Source organism: Gordionus sp. m RMFG-2023, chromosome 5, assembly GCF_954871325.1.
Source record: "Gordionus sp. m RMFG-2023 chromosome 5, tfGorSpeb1-WG-v2, whole genome shotgun sequence".
Classification (NCBI taxonomy): Eukaryota; Metazoa; Nematomorpha; class Gordioida; order Chordodea; family Parachordodidae; genus Gordionus; species Gordionus sp. m RMFG-2023.
In genome coordinates this window covers 1,298,221-1,322,639 of record NC_088779.1, presented here as the reverse complement: position 1 = coordinate 1,322,639, position 24,419 = coordinate 1,298,221, and the positions used below count along the sequence as shown (strand labels likewise).

Sequence of the window (24,419 nt, the reverse complement as noted above, 5' to 3'; positions counted from 1 at the left end):
TAGCGAAATTTTATTACGTTTCTCTTTATCACGAAGACACATAATCACGCGATTTTATTTATTTATTTATATATTTTCTGAAAAATTAATATTTGATTTTTCCTTCTATATTTGTTTCTCAATTTTTTTAAAAAAAATTAATATAACATGCACTAGACTGGAATTCACAATACTAGTTACTTTCTGCTGCAATTGGGTGAAATGGCAATAAATATAAGTAGTAATTGAATTTAGGATGTTAAGTAAATAAATTTTTATTCAAGAAATTTTATTTTATATCTATGTAAAAAATATCATTATATATATATAAAAGAATTTAATTTATTTTTCTTTTTGAACAATTAACTTTTAAACTCAAAATGAATATAATATAATGTCCAATTATTAAGTATTGATCAAAATACAATGTAAAAATAACGCCCTAAACTATAACATTAAAGAATGAAAACCACAAAAAAGTTCAATTAAAAAGTCATAATTGAACAAAATACAATAACGCCAACACTGATATATAAACATTAAAATACAATAACAAAATATTGTTTTACAATAATATAACACTTTCAATATCTGAAAATAATCTAATCCTATAAAGAAAATATTATAAATATTATTATTTTATTTAAGAGTTTTGAAAACGCTTTACTCTTTCCCCGATATTATAGAATGAATTAACTTATGAAAAAATATGAAAATATTTATGAAAAAATAGAATATTCATCAGAGTTTTTTAGTTTATTTGATTAATTCACAATTCACGAATATCATAGAAATATAGTATCTAGAATTGTTATCCATCTACTTTATAAAAAATCACAATTTTGAATATTTAAAGTTGAAAATTAAAATTAATAATTAGAGTAATGTGATTCAAAAACAATAACCGATTTTATTCTATTTTTTATGATTTCAATAAATTCCTAGAGAAATAATTTAAACTTTGGGATAGTTATTATGAATTGACAAAATTAAAGTTTGTTATCTTGGTTATGTAAAACAAAATAACGTTTGATATTGTTGGCTGATTGTATAATATCGCATTTATATGTCCTTTTATTCGTATTTTAGCTTATCCTTCTGCTTGTCTCACTTATAATTCATAAATTTACTAAATTAATTAAATATCTATTTTTAAGATAATATATTAGGATAAATTTCATAGGATGTGTAGCTTATGATAAGACGGATGAGTTAACACTAACATCTTAGCAACATTATGTTTAAAAACAATATTAAAATGAAGTTAATATTGTAATGAAATTTATATATGAAGTATATGCGAAAATGATCTTGTTCGTTGAACTATGTAATTATTTTGTTATCGTCGATGATTTAATTTACACGTAATAATTTTTGTTATTTTATTTTATATTATATCGTCTAAAATTTTGCATTTGGTGTATAAGTATAATTGGCTAAATTTAATCATGTGAACATAACCCGTGATTTCTATCTTTAAAATCATGAAAAAATGTCATTAGTTTTTTTTGGATGCAGTTAAAAAAATGTAAACAACTTTTTAATTATCTCAACCTCAATTTTTTTTAAAATATAGTTGATATTTAGAGGAAATATGAATATAATTAACTCAAACTTAAAACTCAAATTAATAATACCTGATTATGAATTTTTAGACACGAGACTGAGGGTGTAATAAGCTCATACTATTTTTTTTTCACCAGTTTAATCTCTAGTATAATACTTTATTATTATACCTTTTATAAAATTAATTTTATAAATTTGCTTATAGTTGCTTTTTTGTAATAAATAATTTACAATGTATAAAAATATTGCATCATAAAATTTTAAATATTATTATACTATTAAATTTGTAAAGCGAGGAAAAAATATAGAAGTAGAAAGGGTCAGTGGATAGCTCTTTGGCTACCATTGAAGAATAAAAAAATTTTTGTTACAAATACCTGTTAAATTTTAACAATAAAACATTTTCTTATAAATCTATCTAATCATAGGTAAATGAATATGAATAATAAAGTGGACCGGAAAAACTGTGGATTATAAAACAAAACGGACAAATTGATTCAAATATTAATGACCTACCTTTAAGATTCTATATAATAATTTTATTTCATATACATTAATTTTATGCACCCCATTTAAGGTTTAAATATTTTCATATTTTATCCAAAGATTGAAGATTTGGTATCTTGGTTATGTATGCCAAACAACGTATGATCTTGTTGGGTGATTGTATAATGTCGCATTTATATGTCCTTTTATTCGTATTTTGGCTGTTCTGCATGTTTGCCCGATTAATAAATTATTATTAGCTATTCTTAAAAACATATAATCGAATAGATTTCATACTAAGGATGTGTAGCTTATGATAAGACGGATATAAGCATATCTCTTCAATAATCTTGTGCAATTTATGCTGGCATGTTGAAGAAATTTTAATAGCATTGATAGTTACTATCAACAGAAAACTTTATAATATTTAGTTTGATCAAAACTTAGTATCAAACTATTTATTCCAATAATTTATTTACACATAGAGTATAGTATATTAAAATATATTTATCATATAAAATATATGATTGCCCTTATAAACGGAGAGCATTATAAAATGTCCAGTTTCCCGCTTGTGAGTTAATCCTTAAAAGAAAAAATATTTATATTTTGAACATTTTTAATTTTTAAATCGGGCAAATGTGTTATCCGATTAAAACAATATACTATAAATTCATCCATTCCCTATTCCTTACCCTAAATTATTTTTAAACATATTAATTTTGTAGAAATATTGATATGTAGTCGAGTATAGTGTTGCAACAATATTAGTAATATTTACAATCAATACAAATATAAAAATCATATTATGAGTATTTAAATCAATATAACTCAGCCCCAATATTAGTAGTCGAAATATTTATCTAACAATATCAATTGGTTTAAAAATAATACCAAAATAATTCAAAATACAAATATATCATATTTGTTAGATATATTTTATTTATGTATTATTTCATGGATAATGCTAAGAATATTTCATCATATTCCTAATTTACCAGTGATATTATTTGTTGTATAATTTCTTGAAAAATATATTCGATTTCTTTAGAAAGATGAAAAAATTTTATATATTTATCTGTCATAATAATATTTTTGTATCTATAACGAGAATAAAATAAAAAATATCATAAAATTTATAAATTGTAACACAATAATTTCATATGAACGTTGAAATCGAATTGTATAAAATCTAACTTAAATTGAAAATTAAGTTTAAAAAGAATATTACATTGAAATTAATATCATAATGAAATTTAAACATTAAGTTGATATGAAAATGATATTGTAATTGTATGTTATACTATATAATTATTTTGTTATCGTGGATGATTTTTTTCCATTTAACACGTAATAATTTTTGTTATTTTATGTTATATCGTCAAAAAAATTGCTTCGGTGTGTAAGTATAATTGGATAAAGATAATCACGTGAACGTAACCCGTGATTTCCCTCTATTTATTTGTTTTTTATTGGTCGCATTTAAAAAAAAATTAAAAAACTTTATCATTTCAACAAATAAAAAGTAAAATAAATAAAACTTCCTCATTGAAATAGTTTGAAATCAATATAACTCATCCCCCATTAAATTCTGATAAAATAGTTTTTAGGTAAATCCTTAATTTTGGAATTCATGAGAGCTCCTTCCTTCCTAGAAAATGTAAATTCGAACCCGGTTTATATAATTGTGACAAAAAAATATTAAAAATAAATATTTTACATAAGGAAGCTAATAAAAATAAATAAATTTTGTTAAATCAATCACGAAATAATTTGATCATCCCATATTAATATCTTAGTAGATAAATATGGACATGGCTCAAGAAATCCAGAAGAAAAGTCCATCCCTACTATCATAATAAGATGGCAGAGATATTGTGTCGACGCGGATATTATTATTGGCTTAGTGATAAGCAAATAAATATTTTTCAAGATTAAAACTTGATGCTCTGCTATTTTTTTTTGTTCCTTATAATGCTTTGTCTAGATTTTTTGCTTTCTAGGGATCAGGGTAGAAAAATATCAGGATCTTATGTCAAGAGATAGATTATTTGCGAGAAGATTGGAGGGTCATAAACCATTAATACTTTTTTAATTTTATCACGATGACATTTTATCGTGCCTATTTTGTTTACATTTTTTCAAAAAATGAATATTTTTTTTTCTGTTTTTTCTTTCTATCTATTTTTCTCAATTTTGTTTTTTTAAATTAAAAATAAATATATAAAAAGTAGAATAATTTATAAAAAAACTATATCATGAACATTAAAAAGAAAGGCAAAATTAATAAAAATATGATAAAAATCTCTAAATGTAAATACAAATAAATTATAAATATCATTGAAGAATCCCTAAATGGATGTGCAAATTTGAAAAAAAAACTATGACTTAATACGCCTTAATATTAATCAATTTTCTTCCACACATGCCTGTATTGAGCCGTTTTTTTTACTTAGAAATAAAAATTAAACGCTGTTTTGACTCGTTGTTACATTTAGAATATTGTTTTTTATTCCTAATTTATTTTTAAAAAAAATTCGTATAAAAATTATAAATAAATTTCTAAGAAATATGCTCTCTATTATATTTTCCGATTCAATAATTAATATAATTTAAAACTTATACGTAAAGATTTCTATTTATCTAAATTTTTGAATTATATTATTTAATGATCCTATCTATGCTCGATAAGATATATGAGCATGTCCAGATAAAATTTTATATGTGATAAGTAAAAACTAAAGAATATATACCATATAATAAATATAAACAAAATCGGGGAATTTTATAATATCCAACTTTGTAGAACCCTATGCTTTATTAGTTTAAAAAATAACTCTCAAAGTTTTCTTTAGACTTAATATGCAGGCAACACTTTATCATTGAAAGATAGAATATCTAATATGTATAAGATGTTAAATTGCGTAAATGTATCGGATTGTCTAAAAACCCATATATATATATGCCAAACGAATTTCCGGAATACAAAAAGGTTCATTTTTACGATCAATATTTAAAGTGAAAGAAATCATCTATCACAAATGCCCCAGTCTGGGATTTTGCACAAATATAAAGAAGTATAATTTTCTATCTAAAATAAAATCTCAAAAAAAAAAAAATTAGTTTCCTTCTCTCTTTTCTTTTTTATTATTATGTTGTTTTATAAATTATATTTTAATTATTATTTAGGATATTAAAAATTAAATAGTTAGGTTGAAATTTTATATTTTTATTAAGTGTACCTACTATCATCATACAATGTTTAAATAGATCAAATAGGATTGGGGTTAGATCTTTATTTTGGAATTCAACATAAAATAATATTTTATTATAAAAATTTTGTCTATACTAAAAGTTTGGATATTATATTAAAAAGTAAATTTATAATGCATATGTTTTTTTTTAATTGTTTAAATTAAATTGATTATCAGAAAATTTTATTTTCAATATAGTTCGGAAGGATTACAATCAAGATTTATTTTAAAATATGATTTAGAAAAATTAGCAAACTAATAAAAAAAATATTAGGTCACTTCAAATCTAATATTATTTTTAATAATAAAATAATAGATTTACTTACCATCAAATTGGCAGATGATGAGGGTGACAATGAGTAATGATAAGACTTTCATTATCTGGAAATTTATTTTAAGTTGATATCTTTTGCTTATATATTTAATAAATTGAAAAATTTTAATATAAGGTAAATAATTTTTTTTTTTAAATACAAAAAAAAAATAAAATGTTTTTTAAGTTCTATATTTTTATATCCAATATTATTTGTTTACATTTGTTTTCTAAATTTTATAGAAAAAGCTTGATAAGCCTTTTTTTAAATACGATAAGATATGATATCTTTATTTAATAATTTATTAGGGCAACTTAAAATTTTATCGGAGGGTAACTACATTATAAACTTGTTATTATAATATTTCTTAAATACGAAAAACTGATTTCAAATTTTATGCCCGACTCTTATATCAGTTTAAAAAAGTTTTTATTTACAAAATATATATTATTATCCCATTTCTTTACATAATTTTTTAAAATTTGTCATTTTAAATTAATTTAGGTGGAGTAAATAAATTTTAAATAATCTATTATATCATTAGCTATCTATCTAAAATTGAATTTAAAGGTTTCAGTTATTTATAATTATTTTTTTTTAAATATCAGCTTGGATTTAATAAAATGCATATTATAGATCGCTCAAATATAATCCATTTGTGTAAGTTTTTAAAATATAAAAAAAATTATTATGGACATAGTCTAAATTATAAAAATAAATATGACAAATAAATGTAGATATGAATGACAAATTATTAAAATGGTATTAAAATACAAATATTTTATTGTCAGAATATTATGTATGTATATAGTATGCTCTACTTCAAACCGTTTATTATTGTTTTTTTGCTTGAAACCTTATATTTTAGCCAAAATTAATTATCACGGCCTCAATTTTTTTAAAATGTAGTAGAAATTTATAGGAAGTATAAAAATAATTAAAACAAACTCTGATTACTAATACTTTATTATAAATTTTTTAGACTCGAGACTGGAGGGTGTAAGAAGCGCATGCCATTCTTTATCCCTTTTTTAAATCTTTTGATACTATAATTTATTATTATTGTACCTTTTATAAAATTAATTTTATAAATTTGTTTATAGTTGCCTTTTTTTAGAAAATTATATTAATATTAAACAATTTTAGAAGGGCAGTCATAACAACTTTGTAATAAAATTTATTTATTACGTAATTTATGATTATAATTTTTGTAGCAAATAATTTGCAATGTATAAAAATATTGCAGCATAAAATTTTAAATATTAATACACAACAAAGAATAAATTCATTACTTATAATACTATTAAATTTGTAAGGCGAGGAAAATATTTAAGAAGTAAAAAGCGTCAGTGGATAGCTCTTTGACTAGTAGTCTAGCATAGAACAATATAAAATTTATTTATTATCAATACCTGTTAAATTTTAACAATAAAATATATTTTTATAAATCTTTCTTATATAATCTTAGGTAAAGGGATATGGAAAATAAAGTCGACCTGAAAAACTGTGTATTATAAAACAACACGGATAGATTGAGTCAATTTATCAATGACGTAGCTTTAAGATTTCTATTTATTAATTTTATTTCAAAAAAATATTAATTTTATGCACGCCATTTGAGGTATAAATATTTTCATATTTTCTCCGAAGATTGAAAGTATTGAAGGAAGGTAAAAAAAATCTGGTCCTATCCATCATATACCAACCTGCCGATTGAAGAGATCTATTTTTTGAGAACAACATTCAGTTTACTTTTTACCTTTTACGTTCTACTCATGGTCATGGCCTCGACTGGTCATTCATTAATATGAAAGTTTGCCCTATGCCACATTATACAATTAATATTTTTTTGTAATTTTTATTTATATTTCCTTTTAGGAGACATTTTAGTTCATTTTTATTTTGCTATATAAAAACCATAAGTTTGTCATGTAAGCATTTTACTGAAAAGTCCTTTAAAAAACAAAAAAACATAAATAATTTTTTTAAAAATAAACAAAATAAAGAGAGACCCGGTTATTTTTTAAAAATGATTTATAAGAAAAATGTTTAAAGAAAAAAAGCATATATGTATATATATTTTAGCCAAAATTAATTTACTTGGCCTCAATTTTATTATATAAACTTTAAAAAATAATTAACTCAACCTTAAAAATCTGACTTATTTTTTAATCACATTATTTAGTATTGATATGTTAATATTATGATTTTTATTTTGGATATTAAATGGAAGAATAAAAAGATTTCGATATTTTACTACACTAAAATGAGATTACATCACAAAAAATGGCGCAGTCTATAAAAAGTCTATCGGATTCGAACCCGTGTTACAAAGATTGGTACAACTTATTTTCAAGAATTTAAAAACACACAACCAAGTTTAACATCATCACAAGTAAAATCTCTGTTATTAACAACAATAGCATGTGATACTTACAAAATACTGGTAAATTTATGTGCACCTAATAGACCGGGAAACAAAGAGGTATTAGAAATACATAATATTTTAATCAAACATTTTCATCCCAAACCTAATATAATAGTAGAGATAAAATTTTTATCAATATAATCAGCAAAATAATGAAAAATTAATAGACTATATACAAAATCTACGAAAATTAGCAACGACTTGTGATTTTGAGGAATATTTAAATATTAAGAGATAAATTTATATTCGGAATAAATAATCCAAAAATTTTACAAAGATTACTAGAAGACGATATAGACATAAATAGAGCTATTCAGATAGCTACTGCAGTAGAAACAGCAATAAAAAATACAAATTAATACAAAATGATGAAACTAAAACCGATCATTTAGAAGAGGAACATATTGATATTATAAATAAAATTAAAAAAGTTAATAATGATAATGATAAACAATCAAAATCATATAATAATTATAATGCGAGCTACAAAAACCTAATCCATCCTACTTCTGCGACGGAAATCACAGAAGGGAAAATTGTCTTTTCAAGAATGCCACATGTTATGCAACAAAATTTGGCACATTGCTCGAGTCTGTAGAAAAAAAATAGTGAATTTTATTAATAATAAAACAAACGAATATAATCCAGAATTGTGGGTGGATGTCAAAATATACAACAGAGATATAAGAATGGAATTGGATACTGGAGCTGGGGTCAGTATAATTAACGAAATAGATTGGAAAAATAAACTTAATCATCCTTGCATGCTAAAACCTAAAAGCTATACAGGAACCAATATATTACTATTGGGTCAGACTGTAGTAAAAGTACAATAGAAAGGGCGAACATTAGAACTACCTCTCATAATTATATAAGGATATACCAAAAATCTAATTTAAAATTGGATAACTAAATTTCCCAAAATGACTGAATTACTTGAAAGGACCATACAAATAAATAATATAATATATAAAATGAATTTCCTCAATTATTTACCAAAGAATTATGCTTGAAAGATTTTAAGGCACAAATATATATGAAAAACGAGAAACCAATTTACTGTAAATCACGTCCCATACCATACGCATTAAAAGATAAAGTTGAAGAAGATTTAGATAGATTGCAAAAAATATGAGTAATAGAGAAAATTAATCATTCACTTTATGCATCACCCATAGTAATTGTTCAAAAGAAAGATAAAACATTAAGAATTTGCGTGGATTTTCAAAGAACTATAAATCAAAATATAAATATTAATTCATATCCAATACCAAGAATCCAAGATTTATTAGCCAATTTGGGAAAAGGAGAGGAATTTTCAATATTGGATTTCTCAGATGCCTATTTTCAAATTAAAGTGGGTGAAGAGTCTCAAAATATCTTGTAATCGATACGCATAGAGGATTATTTAAATATACAAGACTACCTTTTGGTATATCGTCTTCTCCAGCAATATTTCAACGAGCCATCTAGAATTTATTAAAAGATTTTGAGGGAGTAGCTTGTTATTTAGATGATTTTATAATAATCTAGAAAAATAGAGAGAAACACGAAACAAATTTTAAAAAGTTACTAAAATGTCTAGATGAAAATGGAAAATCAGATATTCAGTAAACTTTTTGAAAATCAAAGATAAAACCTAAACAATGATATTCAAGAGATTAACTCTTCTACTCAAATAGTATTCCATTATAATTTAATAGCATTGGCAAGGAAAAATAATACACTTGGAACAAACTTATGATTAGTGTTGTTAAACGACTCGTTTTGAGCCGATTTTTAAAAACGGCTAACTCAATATTTTAGCCAGAAAAATGTTGCCTAAGCCCTGAGATTTCGTTGATAGATGTCCAAACCTTTGTTCATTCTACAAGCAAAATCTTCAGGCTTGCGTAATATTATTTTGGGTGGAATATTGAGTTAGCCGTTTTTAAAAATCGGCTCAAAACGAGCCGTTTAACAACACTACTTATGATGTAAGAAATATTTTAGATTTTACTAGAATAAGACATAAAGCTATACCTAATGTAATAATTCCTATAATATTTAACATTGAAATTTGATCATTTTAATCATTTCGTAATCAAGATTGAAGATGATATAGATGTATTCTCAATAAAGACATAAAAGAGTAATATTGCAGGAACCAAATGATTCTCAATGTGAAACATATCAATTTTATAATAAATTATTTTTATATTATTTGAATATGATAATTTCAATAAAAAAATAAATAAATAATATATTTGTTGTTAATTATTATTCAAAATTATAATTTAAACAAAATAAAACACGGCTCACCATTTAGAAAAAGATTAAAGTTTGGTAATGATTTTTTATACAAATTAATCAAAACATTAAATTCAAACATTTGCTTTTGATTTTTTATTGTTTTTGATGCTGCATTCCATTATTTTTTGTGACAGTAAGAGCTTATTTTTGGTAAATATTGCGTAAATAGATAATAATAATAGGAATAAATTGCCTTAAATTATTATTTTGACGTTCTGCCTTAATCCCGCAGTGGAGTTAAAGGAGAATGTTATTTTTTAATTATATATTATATTTAATAAATAAATAAAATCGAGTATTGCTTAATTCCTTGTTCATTCATGTCATAAAATTTGAATTACAATAATCTGATAATATTTTTAATAAAATGTTGTTAATTTATATTCATAATCCATGATAATGGACCATTTATCAAAGCATTAAAATAGACTAAGACATTTTTCTAAAAAGATTTATCATGAATGAACAGGTCTAAAATGGTGCCTTTAAAGAAGTGTCGATGAATATATCTTTTGATCTGTTTATTCAAATGTTTATTTTTTTTTTATTAATATATTAAATTGTTTCATATTTATATTATAATTTTGGAATTGTTATAATTATGTAAATACCTCTGGATTTAAAAATAAATGTGAAAGGATTACGGTTAAATTTAAAAAAAAATAATTCTATTATAGGGTGACTTTCAGTTTAAGTTTGAAAGGGGGCTAAAAACGAAATTAAATTGAGCAAAACAAAAAAAAAATGGAAAATAAAAGGAAAATAATAGACAATAATTTATTAATCCAAAACAATAATTTGGGAAAAGGGAGGAGGTTTATTCATTAAAAAATCTAAGGGCATCTAGCACTAAACTCCTCCTAAACAGAATTATTTAATCTGTATTTTAATATAAGTTGGAATTATAATTAAAATGTAAGATGGCGATCCAGCTAAACCTCTAGATTTTTTTTTATCCGTTGTTGAATGAATTCAAATCTTTAAAGAAAATATAAATAATGCTTAACCTATAGATAATAATAACAATAATAATATTGTAGTTGTTTTCAAATAATTAAGATGCTATAAAATATTTACTTGAAGGAGCTTAACCTAGTTTTTTGATTAAATATTAAATGGGCCAAAACTAATTAGTCAAAAAATATTTAGTATAAATATAAAAAAAAATATTTAAGGCTATGCATATCCTATGTAACGCGGTCGTAAGACTAGCAAAGCTCCTTAGCCGATGCTTAATTACCTTCCGCCAATGTTATCATCTAAAAATTTGACAAAGTCGTTTTGGAGTCCACAAGCTAATTACACAGCACTATATTTATGTCCATGGAATATAGTAAGGGGAATGAACGTTATTATATTAGGTATATCAGCTGATAAAATATTAGAAACTCACTCAATTCCAACTTTTCCTTTTCTTCTCAGACAACTGAATCGCTTCTCCAACAAAAAACCTTGACGAGTAAACGTTGTTTTGATTAAAATTAAACCGAAAAATCAGATGAAATATTAATTCTGGCGATGTTTAAAAATAGGATTGAAATAAAAAAAAAATTTTCAATCTTAAATGCATATTTTAATATGATTTTAAAAAAATTCAATTTATTTACTAAATTTAATATCGAATCCATGATGGCGAATTAACTCTTTTAAGATATTTCCCACGTTTGCGCGATTTTTAAGATAATGATAGAAAATATATGTGTTGATTCAGAATCTGTTAATATTATTATTATCACTATAAAGATTGTGGACATATGAAAAAAATATTCTTAATTTAATTTTAGCGATTTAGAACTTCCTATCGAATTCCATTTCTATCTCCAAAAACAATCTTATTCGACTGCATCTAAATTTTTTTTTAGCAATTTCACCAATTATAAAGTGATACTTTTATTAAATTTCGAATAAAGAGAAATTTAATGTTTTATTATGTTAATTCCTAATTCTCATTTGTTTCGTTTTAAATATGTATTTTTATTTATTGAACCTATTTTTAATATAATAACTGATTTTTTAAAAAAAAAAATTTTAGACAAAGGGTTTACCTTTTTAGTGTTGTTAAAAGCCTCATTTTAAGCCTATTTTTAAAAACGGCTAACTCAATATTTTAGCCAGAAAAAATATTGCCTAAATATTTCGATAATATATATCTAGACATTTGTTCCTTCTATTAACACAATCTTCAGGCTTGCGTAATAGTTTTTCTGAATGAAATATTGTGGCCGTTACGTTTTACTTAAAAAATGTTAAATATAAATTTTATTTTTTTCAAATGGATAATAAAAAAATTAAATTATACAAAAATTATATATATTACAAGCTAAGTTCTTTTTTGTAACAATTTGTCATTTATTTTTTAAATTTAGATCAGATATACAAAAGCACTTAGCAGCACAGCTCACGTTTAATTGGCACAGAAGATGGAAGGGTTGTATTATATTTAATTGAAAATATTTAAAGGATGACCTTTATTTTTTAAAAATTTATTAAATCTTTTTTACAAGAATCTTCATTTGTAACCTCATCAATTTTTTTTATACCATCATCAGATCATATGATGCCTTGACAGAAATATTTGGAGAATTGAATAGCTCATCTGTGCTTATTTCCTACCGTGAGTAGATCTATATCCAAGGATGTATAAATCCTAGTAAAAATATATATTTTTTGTTGTAATTTGTTTATAGGACATCAAAATAATTTTGTCGCTCATCTCTATAATATAAGATTGTTGAAAAAACAATTCTACTTTAGATGGTACCAACCAAACAAATTGATCTGAAGGCAATTCCATCCCTAAACCAATGTTATCAGTCAACACTTTGGGGAATTTTAGAAGGGATTCAAAAAATATGCAAAAACATAAGACCCTTATAGATTTAAGCCATATTGGGAACAAAATTATACCTCAGAAATATGTAGATTTAAAATAAACGATTTCATACATGTTTCGAATTATAAACTAGGATTCTTTTATATTTTTTATATTGCCCATATTTCAAGCAATAAAATATTTTATACATAATTTATATTTTCTACTTGAGCAATATTGGTTTATAATAACTAATAAAAGGAATAAATTAAAATCATTCCTTATGAAATTTTAAGAAATTATACTTATGAAAAATATTAGTTTTTTTCAATAAAAAAAATTTACTTTTTTAAATATCGAATTTTAAGGGGAAAGTCAAAAAATCAGATATTATCACAATTTAACTTTTCAAATATATTAAATTCAGTATCAAGTATATATTGATAAAGTTTTGCCTGTTCAAATGTCGCATTATCAAATAACTGAGTGATAAATTGCCATCTTGATAAAATGTCTCCAAACCACCAACATTCACCAATATAAAGGTTGTTTTATTTTAAATGGCATAAGGAATGAAATATAATCTGTATTGCCTTGGGTTACATTATCGACAGCAGACACATAATTAGTTGATTAAAATTTATAACTAGTTGATAATAATTGTATAACCAATGAAAAAATAATAATAACAATTGAGCTTTTATCTATCATTTAAAAATAAGTTTAAAAAATTAGCATATTTATATAAATTTAAATACATTAAAACAAAGACCCACAAGCTTAGTTGATTTTTGTTACAAGTTGCCTGGCCCATTATTTAAATGTCTGCCTCTAATTTTCTGCAGCTAGGTCCATTAAAGAAAAAATTCAATTATGGTTAGCTGTTAATTTTTTTTGGCATAATGCCCAGCCAGTTGAATTTTTGCCCAGTCTAGTAAAATTGTCTGGTCAAGCTCACGTGTTCTCTGACAGACCAGGTAATGTAGAACTCTAATTCAAAATCAATATTATAAAATCACATATCACTGTTGTTGGTTATGCAGGTTTTAAAATAAGTATCTATAACACCTCTCATTTGCTGAATGTCTTCCTTGTAAACCCTGCAACACCCACCTATGTAAGTTGCACCCAGTTCTACCCATTTATTTAGATAACCTGATAAAGGCAATTGATTTTTATCAGCATTTCGCCATTTCTTGTTCATGGGATCCCATATTTCACCTCTGTTGGGGTAAACTATCAAAGCTGGACAGTTGGGTGATGAAAATTTTATAGTCTTAAAATTATTTGTCATTTTTAAAGCATTTATAGATCTGACTTCTTTGCCTACTCCCTTCCCTGATTCATGGTCAAAATAGTTATTTTTGACTATTAATCGATGGCTAGCAATTTCACACAATAATGGTTCAATCAGCCCAGGATGGACACAATTCACCCCCATAGCTATGACTTGGGGGTAAATTGATAAAATATCATAAGCTTTTATAAAAGGTTCACCACTACTTATCATATGTCTCGCAACATTTTCTTCATTGTTTTCTAAATTGGATCTAATTGTAAAACTGAACCATGCCTTAATATCTGATATAAAAAAATAAAGCATGTTATAAATTTAAAATGAAGTATTTAACCTTTATATTTAAATGCAAAAGACAATTCTTTCAATAATTCTGCTATAGCCAGAGCTTCCTTAATACAAGGAATAGTTTCGCATGCTAAAATATCTACACCACTATCAAGTAATTGAACAATTCGAGGCCTATGCCATTCCTTTAAAAATATTTGGGTTACATTCTCCAAATATATGTTTGAATATTCACTCTGGTCACACAATGAGGCTCCATATGGCCCTACAGAACCAGCTATCATGATAATTTTTTTGAAAGTTAATAAATTATAATCATGAGTTTTTTCAGTATTAATCTTTTGATTGATTTGTAAGTTATGGTTATTTTGCTGATTTAAGATGTCTAGTTTGTTTTGATTTTCATATGTTTTATTGGATCTTAGGCAACCTGTTTCATGAATAGCTCTTTCAGCTAATTTTACAGCTAGGTCTATGCTATCTAATGCTTGTCTGCTATTAAAATGAGAGGTTTCATAAAAACCTTTGATACTTGCTTGATAGGTATTTGTGGTAATTATATCCGATCCTGCAGCTATAAATTGTTTATGAACTTCTACCACAGATTTTGGATCTGTTATTAAATATATTGAGGACCATATTGAGTTGGTTTCAGGTATATGATGACCATTTCTTTCAAGCTGAGAAGCAAATCCTCCGTCTAGCAAATATACAGAGATGAATCTTGCCATAAAATTATATTTTTAGTAAAAAATTTATAAAAATTAGTAATTTTGTTATTTTTTTAAAAATTTTTTTTAAGAATGTTAATTGAAAGATGTCAATTTAAGAAATAATACGTCCTTTCATTTTTTAAATTAAATTAAAATTAATATTTTTATTTTCATTTTACATAAAAATCCTATTAATTTTACCAAAAAATAAATTAAAAATTATCGCCAAGGATAATAATTTTTTTTATATCGTTATTAAATTTAAAAAAATTTAAATTCATTCATATTTCTTTAGACATCATTCAAAAAACAGTTGTTCTGATATTTCTAGTCACTCTTGCCAGCTATGAGATAAATAATTTGCTAAAATTTATTTTTAATGAAATTTTCATATTTAAACTCAGGACATGAAATGCCTATGCTTGGCTGTAATATAGTATATAATCATGCTAATTTTTTAATTATAGTAGGTACATATAAAATAACTGAAAAAGAAGAAATGTTCAAGGTATTTAAGTATGCTCTTGAATGTGGATATAGGGCATTTGGTAAATAAAATTATATATTTTTGTTATATATCTACCTCTAAAAAGAAAATTATTAGCTAAATATAATGTATGAATTAAGTTATTAGTTAAAATAATTTATATAATATTCTTTAAATTTTTTATTTTTTTAAAGACACTGCTCAGATGTATGGAAATGAAGAAATTATTGGAGAGACTTTGGAAGAACTTTTGCCTAAATTCAATTTAAAAAGAGCAGATGTATTTATTACATCAAAATTAAGTAATTTTTTTATATTATATTTTCCAAACAACTTTTATTTTTACAAAATTATTTTTAACATGTTAATAATTTATTGTATAATCAATATGATTATATTAAAATTCCTTTTATATATATATATCTGAACTATATATCTGAGATTTATATAAACTAATTTTAAAATATATTAAATTTATTATAGCCCATCTAATATGGGTATCATTGTGACTAATATTTTTGGCCAACTTAGACAGCTAATTTATTAAAAATTTGTTTATTTTTATTATTGCATCATAATTATAAGTAAAATTATATATATATTATATTCATAACAAAATAAGAGTATATTTATATAAAATTAATTTATTAAATAATAGGATGTTATCTTTATTGATTATGTTTTATTTGCAAAGCGGGTTTATGAATATTGAGAGGGTTCCTTTAGAAATGTTGAATCTTTTAGTACATTATCAGTTGTTTTCTAGAAGTGTTCAATATAATATTGGGATGAATAATAAGAAACAGGTTTATTTTATCAAAGAATCCCATAATATATTTTAATAAATTTATGAACCAAGTTTATTTTATTAAAGAATCAAATTTATTTTACACTGAAAATACAAGTAAAATTTGTTGTTTATATAATAAAATATTTAATTTTATCACTGAAGGTAACGAAATGACGTTTCGGAATAAATTACAACTTGTATAATGATTTCATACTGGTTCATCATCACTTCTTCCCCTTTTAAAATTTAGCCTATAAGGTATTGTATTATAACATTTGTATAAGGGATCAGCTGTGTCTGCAAAATTACATATAAATTTTTGATAATAGCTCACCATCTCCAAAAATGTTGCCAATTCCTCTTTTGTCTTCGGTTCTGGCATGTTTGAAATAGCTTTAATCTTATCTGCATTTGGATGTATACCTTTATCTTCTATATCATGCCCCAAGAACCATAGTTTTTCTTTAAAAATATACTTTTTTGTAAAATTTGGTGTAAGTTCATATTTTTTATCTTGTCAAATACAATTTTTATGTTATTCAAAAAAGCTTCATCATCGTCCCCAGTAATCAGTAGATCTTCAATATAAAATATAACATCTTTTATACCTGTAATAGCCCTTGTGTTGATATTGGGAAAAAATCTCTAGATTCTTTGTGTATAGGCACTTGAAGAAATGCGTTTTTTAAATTCAATCTTTGTAAATTTCTTACCTTTAGATAATTTTGCAATTAAATCCATTGATGCGCGGTATGGGTACTTAAAATATTCTAAAGCAGGGCTAATAGTATTTTTGAAGTCAGCACAGAGCCGAAGTGAGTCATCGCTCTTAAAAACGGGAGTGAGAAGACTAGCCCATCTAACATCTTCAACAGGTTCAATGATTTTGTCGTTTATCTACTTTTGAAGTTCTTTTGTTATCAAATCAATTCTTGAACATGGTATACGCCTTGACGGTACGATTTTCGGTGTGGCATCTAGTTTTAAACGTAATTTGACATAGCTGCGGAAGTATTTAGCTTTTTGTTAAGTTTAAAATTGCATTGCTTAGTTAATTCTTGTATAGTATTATCATAATCTTCCTCAACTAGATTCACAAATTTATCTAGTATATTTCCAAAAACTGTTATCCAAGTCCTCCCCAAAAGTGCAATCCTGTCACTTTGGACCACGTTAGCATTTAAGATTTGAGTTGGTCAGTGCCTAATACTTTTATTATTTTTCCATCGTATCCAGTTAATTTTGTACCCGATTTATCCAATCTTTCTCGCGGTATGAATCGGTAGGATGCTGAATCTAGAACCTGTATCCATCTGCCTTAATATTGGCACGACATTTAAATGTACTGTAACTTTGTATGCATCAATTAGCCGTGTTATCATTATCGGCATCCATGTTGTTCTAATATTTACAGTGTCAGTGTTGTATACTTTGTTCGTGTATCGTGATTGCCGTTTTCTTGAAAATTGAACACAATGTTCGGAGGAATAATTAGAAACAGGTTTCTTTTATCGAAGAATCCCCGCGATATATATTTTAATAAATTCATGAACGAATCAAATTTATTTTTCAAGTTTTCGCCCTCCTATCATCTTATCGTTTGTCACCGGTTTCTATATCATTTGTTGGTCGCTTGTCCTTTGTTGATCTTGATAGTTAACGTTAGTTCATAACTAGTATATTTCATTAATTTTTCATCCACAAAAAAAAATATATTTTAAATTTAAAAATTCTTTATAATGATTTTTTTTTTTAAATCTTTTTTTTTAGGCAATATTATATTTCTGATTGGTCTTTGACTGACTTTTAAGACCCTGATCTTGTACTTGTATACTTTGATTTCGTAATGGTTCGTCATCACTTAGACTTCAAAAAAATACTATAAACCCTGCTTTAGAAGATTTTAAGTGCCCAATACCACGCACCAATGATTTAATTGCAAAATTATCTAAAGGTAAGAAATTTACAAAGATTGATTTTTAAAAACGAATTTCTTCCAGTACCTAATACACAAAGAATCTAGAGATTTCAACACAAGGGCTATTGCAGTTTTACGAGACTTCCGTTTGGATTAAAGACTTCGTCAACAATATTCTAACAAACCATGGACACTAAATTTCCGTGACATGAAAGATGTTATATATTATATCGACTATCTACTGATTACTGGGGACGATGATGAAGCTCATTTGAATAACATAAAAATGGTATTTGACAAGATATCAAAATATGGGGCTATTTTTACAAACATGATATAGACGACAAAGGTATACATCCGAATATTATATTGAATTTCCAGTAAACAACATGGTGCAAGTGTTGCGATGTGTTCAATTCCATGATCTTCACAAAATTTCTTGAATAAGTTACTAGTAAAGTTATTTCCATTATCACTCACTATTTTTTTCAGGTATACCAGATAAGCCTATTATTTTCATCGATTCCTTAATAAGTTGATTCAGTTGTTATGTTTCTCATTCTTTTATTAATGGGGAACTTGCTAAATGCGTCGACATATACCATAAAATTGCTATCTTAATAGTAAATAATAGGAATTTGATTTGGACTCAATATTTTGGTAAAATTAGAAAGTTTTACAAATTATCACCGTATTCGAAAGGTTTTTCTAGAAACTCGTTTAATTGATGCTGTAACATATCATTTACTGCATATTGATCTCCGAGCACTGCTCTGAAAGCATTAGAGGTAATTCCATTACAAATCAGCCCATGTTTTGGACGTCCATCCCAAAAAATGAATGAAACTTGGCATATGTTTCTAAATTTTGATAATATCAAACTTTTAGACTCAACCAGATCGAAAGATAGGTATACACTTCGAAGTCGAAAATCCAGCAGTGCAAGATTTCATAGATCTTCTTTTTTTGAAGGAAAAATACTTAGGATAGAGTTACAAATAATGTATCATTTTTTAGCCCTTTAAATTCTACATTGGAAAATATCGATAAAAAATTTAAAAAATTTTAACCGTTTTCTCACTTCCGGTAAAAATAAAAATAGCATTGTTGAGAAGGTATATTTTTTTATTCACTAATTTAGTTGTTTGATGAAAAATAATCGAGAACATTTTCTTCTATAAATTTTATCTAAATTTTTATAAATAAAAATTTTTAATATAGATGGCGTTATATTTAAAAATCATTATAAGATGATGTCCTGCAACGATATGGAGCAAGCAGCCCATATGGATATGATTATAGGGTGCTACAAATTTTATATACAAAACTATTATTTAAAAATACCTCTTAATTTTAATGTATTCCATTTTGTGCTTATTAATAGAATTTCCTGAGGCGATAATTTGTATTTCTTTCTTTTTCTTTCTTTCTTTTGCACGTCCCGTCACTGTTATGTCATCTACTATCGTTATTATTTGATTAATATGGCGGTCACCTTTCTATATTGTTATGTAAAATAAGGATGGCGTCGATTTATGGGAAATACAAAAAAAAATGAAATATATATCTCCTCAGTCTGACCACCCAAAATTGTCATAAAAGCACGTGATCGGCCTTTATTTGACAACCATGGTTAATCTGGACTGGTCTCTTTTTTTCTAAACACGTGTTTGTGACGATTTTTGGTGGTTTAGCCACGTTCCTAAAACAAAGAGAACGAAATTACTGTGCAGAGATTTATCCTTCTTTTACCCCGCACTGTGACGTCAAAGAAATAACGATAGTATTCCCTAACAACGACAGGATATACCCCTACCCCCAAAATTATGGGCTCAATAAATTCTACCGATAAACGGTAAACGGAATACGATAAAGTTGATAATAATTTTTTTCTTGATAATAATCATCCGCATGGGCTGCTTTTGCTCGCATACATATCGCCTCTAGGACATTGTATTCGTTAAACTCGATGAATTTTATTTTTATTTTTTAATACCAATTTAAAATACAAATTTTTTTTAAAAAAATTAAATTTGATCAATATTAGAGAGTTAAATGTGAAAGATAAACATTTTTTTTATAGCTAATATCAAATTAAGGGTTGCTTATTTAAATAACTTAAAAAATAATGAGTATAGGCACTCCGGTACCTAAAGCGGAACGTAACGAGGTGCGGCCAATAGTGTTGTTAAAAACCCCGATTTGGGTAAAAAAATTTATAATCGTCCCGATTAAGATATTACCCAAAAATAATAATGTGTAAGACTCAAGATTTGGTGAGTAGAAGCCCAACACTCCATGCCATCCATGATCGAAATCACCGGGCTTACACGATATAATTTTGGTTATACTTTTAATAATCGGACTTTTTTAACAACACTAGTAGTGGCCAAGTAATAAATAATGCAGAATATAGCCGTAAATCCCGCGACGAAAAAGGGGTTAATCTAATTGTCGATGTTCCTTATAATGGCCTCCTTCCTGTATGGCAGTTTAATTCCCCTTGGTTTCCGTCTACGGAACCCTTGCTGGAATTACTCGCGATTTTATGTAGAATCGTAAAATCTACGAAACGATATATAAATCGTAACTCTAAGATTTAATGAAATCACGCCTCGAGCATATTTTTTTTTCTGCACTTTGAAGACGCGTACCTTTGGATCCGATTGAGTTAGCGTTTCGGAAATTTTGATTTTACTATAAAAAAAATTACAGTTACAAAACTATCTCACGCCGAGTTTATTTATTTTTAAAGATGGTCGTTCCCAAAATCTCCCTATTTTTCCGCCACTTTGACGTGGAATGACCCATAAATAAATTAGGCAGCAGCCTTGGGTCCTACAAAATTATATTATTATTTGAAGGGGCTAAAGTCCTAACATAAACCCCGAATGCAAGTATTTATTAGCGAAAAAAAAAGATGTTAACGTCATTACTTTGGCTTAGAGCCAGCGTTAAACATTCGCATAAAAATGTTTTGCATCGGTAGAAGCACGTATTCCTAGCTTTAATTTTCACTCATTTATTTACATCACATTAAGTGACCGACCAACATGGAGACAAAGCCGCCGCAGCTATCGATGAAACTTTACGTAAACTCAGGACCGACTATATCGACCTTTTCCTCATTCACTGGCCGTATGTAGATGGGCTAGAACGGTCAGATCTTAAAAATGGGGAAATCAGAGCTTCAAGTTGGAAATTCTTAGAGAAGGCCTGCATCGCGGGCAAAATAAAGAGTATAGGCGTGTCCAATTATACCATCAAACATTTGGATGAAATGCTGAAAGATGGTAGCCCGTACAAGGTTAATACATATATTTAGTCAAATTTTTATTTTTCGTAACCTTTTTACTATTCGTACCAGGAGCTGATTTACTTCTCGAACGTATGTATTGAATGCACGAATATATTAATTATTAATCCTATCAGTGTCTCTTGTGAGTCTCTATCACCCCCATGCGTCTTATAATTAATATTTACTTGATAATGGTTACTAGCTTCATTAAATTTATCTCTTGGAATATTATATATAACCAAAAAAATTATTTATTTTGGGCTCAAGACATTTATGACTCTAAGGAAGTTAGATCCGCCCACGTGAGTGCTGCGTGTTATAGATTTGCATTATTTTTTATTATTTGTCGAGTTCATTTTTTTTTGTTATTTGGACAAGTCATCATGAGAAAAATTAAAATTAACCTTGTTATAAATATTATTTTTGTCTAATAAATAGAGAAAATTTTATATTCTTAAAATTAGTAAAAAATTTTGTATTTTTCAAATCATTAGTTAATTTTTTTTGGTTAATTTTGAAATCATATATGGGAATTATTAAAAGTTTTAATATATTGCGTACAATATTTTGGAAAAATAGAAGAGATTATTAGAAGAAAAGCTGAAGAGCGCAAACCATAAAACTGTGCAGCTTGGACCGAATCACGTGGGCCTGGCCTGTATAAAATATTTTCTTGCCGGGTAGGATAGAAGTTAAGAAAATGTTTTTTTATAAGAGTTGATGATTAGTCAAATTTATTATAATTTTCCTTCATAAAAAAAATTTTCCGGGCTCGGTCGATAACGGGCTGGGTTTCTAAAAATTTGATAGAAAATAATTTTCACGAAGCAGACCGTTTTAAAGTAAGGGTTATGTCAGACTCCGCAAGAGCGTTTACGCCATTTTTTTTTCGCGAGAGTACCGAAGGGTTAAACGCATCCATCCTATGTTATATATTCTTGATTACAAATCAGCCATGTTTATTTTTTTTAAAAATAATTTTTCTTTTTTTTGTGGATACATCTACAAAAATAATTACGAATGCTAAATTTTCGATTATATATATATTTATATAAATAAATAATTTTCGGGTTTTTAGATCAAATGCCTTAGTTTCTTTCGCCATTTTTTTTTTGAGCATCCTAGGCTACGTCTTTGCGGGCAACTAAAAATATAGCTACTTTCGTAGCGGACAATAAAAAAATGGTTGAATATATTTCCTAAGATAACTCACCTCTGTTTATGGCCACATTTGTAGCAGACATTTAATATTAATGCGCATAAAAAAATGGTTGAATATATTTCCTAAGATAACTCACCTCAGTTTATGGCCACATTCGTAGCAGACGATTAATATTAATGCTTTTTTTTATTAAAAAAAACTATGGCTACGTCGTAGCAGACGATTAATAAAAGAGCTTTTTATATAATAATTTTTTTCAAAAAAATATTTATAGGCCAGAATCAGGCCGGCCATCGATCAGGTCGAATTCCACCCGTATTTGTACCAAAAGGAAATGCTGGATTATTGCGATGAGAATGGGATGACTCTGGAAGGGTATTCACCGCTGGGCTCGCCCAAATCCAAGGACATCCTGGAGGAAGAGGTCATCAAGAATCTTGCCAAAAAGTATTCCAAGCAGCCCGCTCAAATCGTGCTCAGATGGGAAATTCAGCACGACGTAATCGTTATTCCCAAATCAGCTAATCCGGAAAGGATCAAGGCCAACATCGAGGTATTCGATTTTTCTCTCAGTCCGGCGGAAATGGAATCGATCAACGCGTTGAACAAGAATAAACATTATGCCTCTGATCCGGTCGATATCGCATGAATAATGGGAAAAATATTTTTTAAAAAAGAATCAAATAGATTATTTATTTTATTTAAAAAAAGTGTATATTTTTAAATTATAGTAGATTTTTCCCTGCCAAATTATAAGTTTCTAGTCAAATTATTTTTCATATTTTATTGATATGATTATTTATAGACAAATCACAAATAATGCAAATTATTTATTTTTTAATAATACATAGAATAAAAACCCGGTATAGCTTGAACACTCATTATATTCTTAAACATTTATCACGTGACATCTCTGAATTTTATTGGAAGGGAGTAAAAAGGTGAGTTACCAATGAAATTTGTCGTGAGTGAAGCTAGTGTGGATGAAAATTTGTGCGTAGGTACTCGATTTGAGACGATTTTATAGAAACGGCTAACTCTATTTTATCCAAAAAAATTTATTACGCACGCCGTCGTATTGCTTCGTAGATGTCACTAAGGTTTGGGCATCTATAAGTCAATACCGAAGCGATCTGTAATCCTCAAGTTCCGTTTTCGAACGCCTCCGCATCTTTCCGATTCGCATCCCTCATTCACAACAGCTAAAAAAAATAGAATTGGCGGTAAAAATATAAATGTATTGGGTGAAAAGTGAGATAATTGTTTATTTCTAATAAATTTGAATTTCGAAATGATGTCATCTAGACTAGATACCATCGATATTTTTAAATATAA

General features: G+C 26.3%; 3 protein-coding genes across 4 annotated transcripts in view; 1 reads left to right on the top strand and 2 right to left on the bottom strand.

The window, feature by feature from the left end:
• Positions 1-5,744, bottom strand: part of LOC135929542 (uncharacterized) — a 68,106-nt gene extending 62,362 nt beyond the window's left edge. For both annotated transcript variants that reach the window (XM_065466168.1, XM_065466169.1), the window contains exon 1: positions 5,612-5,744. In XM_065466168.1, coding sequence (XP_065322240.1) covers positions 5,612-5,663 — 52 coding nt within the window. In that variant the 5' untranslated portion in view covers positions 5,664-5,744. The remainder of the gene's footprint in view (positions 1-5,611) is intronic.
• Positions 5,745-13,709: 7,965 nt separating this feature from the next.
• LOC135929682 (homocysteine S-methyltransferase-like) lies at positions 13,710-15,522 on the bottom strand. The gene is made up of 2 exons (XM_065466374.1): positions 14,763-15,522; positions 13,710-14,712 (listed from the first exon to the last, which is right to left on the bottom strand). The coding sequence occupies exons 1-2, from the start codon at positions 15,445-15,447 to the stop codon at positions 14,147-14,149; spliced, it is 1,251 nt and encodes a 416-aa protein (XP_065322446.1). The 5' UTR covers positions 15,448-15,522; the 3' UTR covers positions 13,710-14,146.
• A 188-nt stretch (positions 15,523-15,710) lies between these two features.
• Positions 15,711-23,947, top strand: LOC135930530 (glyoxal reductase-like). The gene is made up of 5 exons (XM_065467331.1): positions 15,711-15,857; positions 15,897-15,977; positions 16,111-16,218; positions 21,666-21,931; positions 23,359-23,947. The coding sequence occupies exons 1-5, from the start codon at positions 15,809-15,811 to the stop codon at positions 23,731-23,733; spliced, it is 879 nt and encodes a 292-aa protein (XP_065323403.1). The 5' UTR covers positions 15,711-15,808; the 3' UTR covers positions 23,734-23,947.
• Positions 23,948-24,419: the final 472 nt, after the last annotated feature.

What these genes read in the sequence shown, in the direction of transcription:
- LOC135929682 (XM_065466374.1), bottom strand. Translation starts at nt 15,447, where the DNA reads ATGGCAAGATTCATCTCTGTATATTTGCTAGACGGAGGATTTGCTTCT. An exon ending in TTTTGCATTTAAATATAAAG is followed by an intron (nt 14,713 to 14,762) that starts GTTAAATACTTC and finishes TTTTTATATCAG; the next exon opens with ATATTAAGGCATGGTTCAGT.
- LOC135930530 (XM_065467331.1), top strand. Translation starts at nt 15,809, where the DNA reads ATGAAATTTTCATATTTAAACTCAGGACATGAAATGCCTATGCTTGGC. An exon ending in TGAAATGCCTATGCTTGGCT is followed by an intron (nt 15,858 to 15,896) that starts GTAATATAGTAT and finishes TTTTAATTATAG; the next exon opens with TAGGTACATATAAAATAACT. An exon ending in AAGATGGTAGCCCGTACAAG is followed by an intron (nt 21,932 to 23,358) that starts GTTAATACATAT and finishes AAATATTTATAG; the next exon opens with GCCAGAATCAGGCCGGCCAT.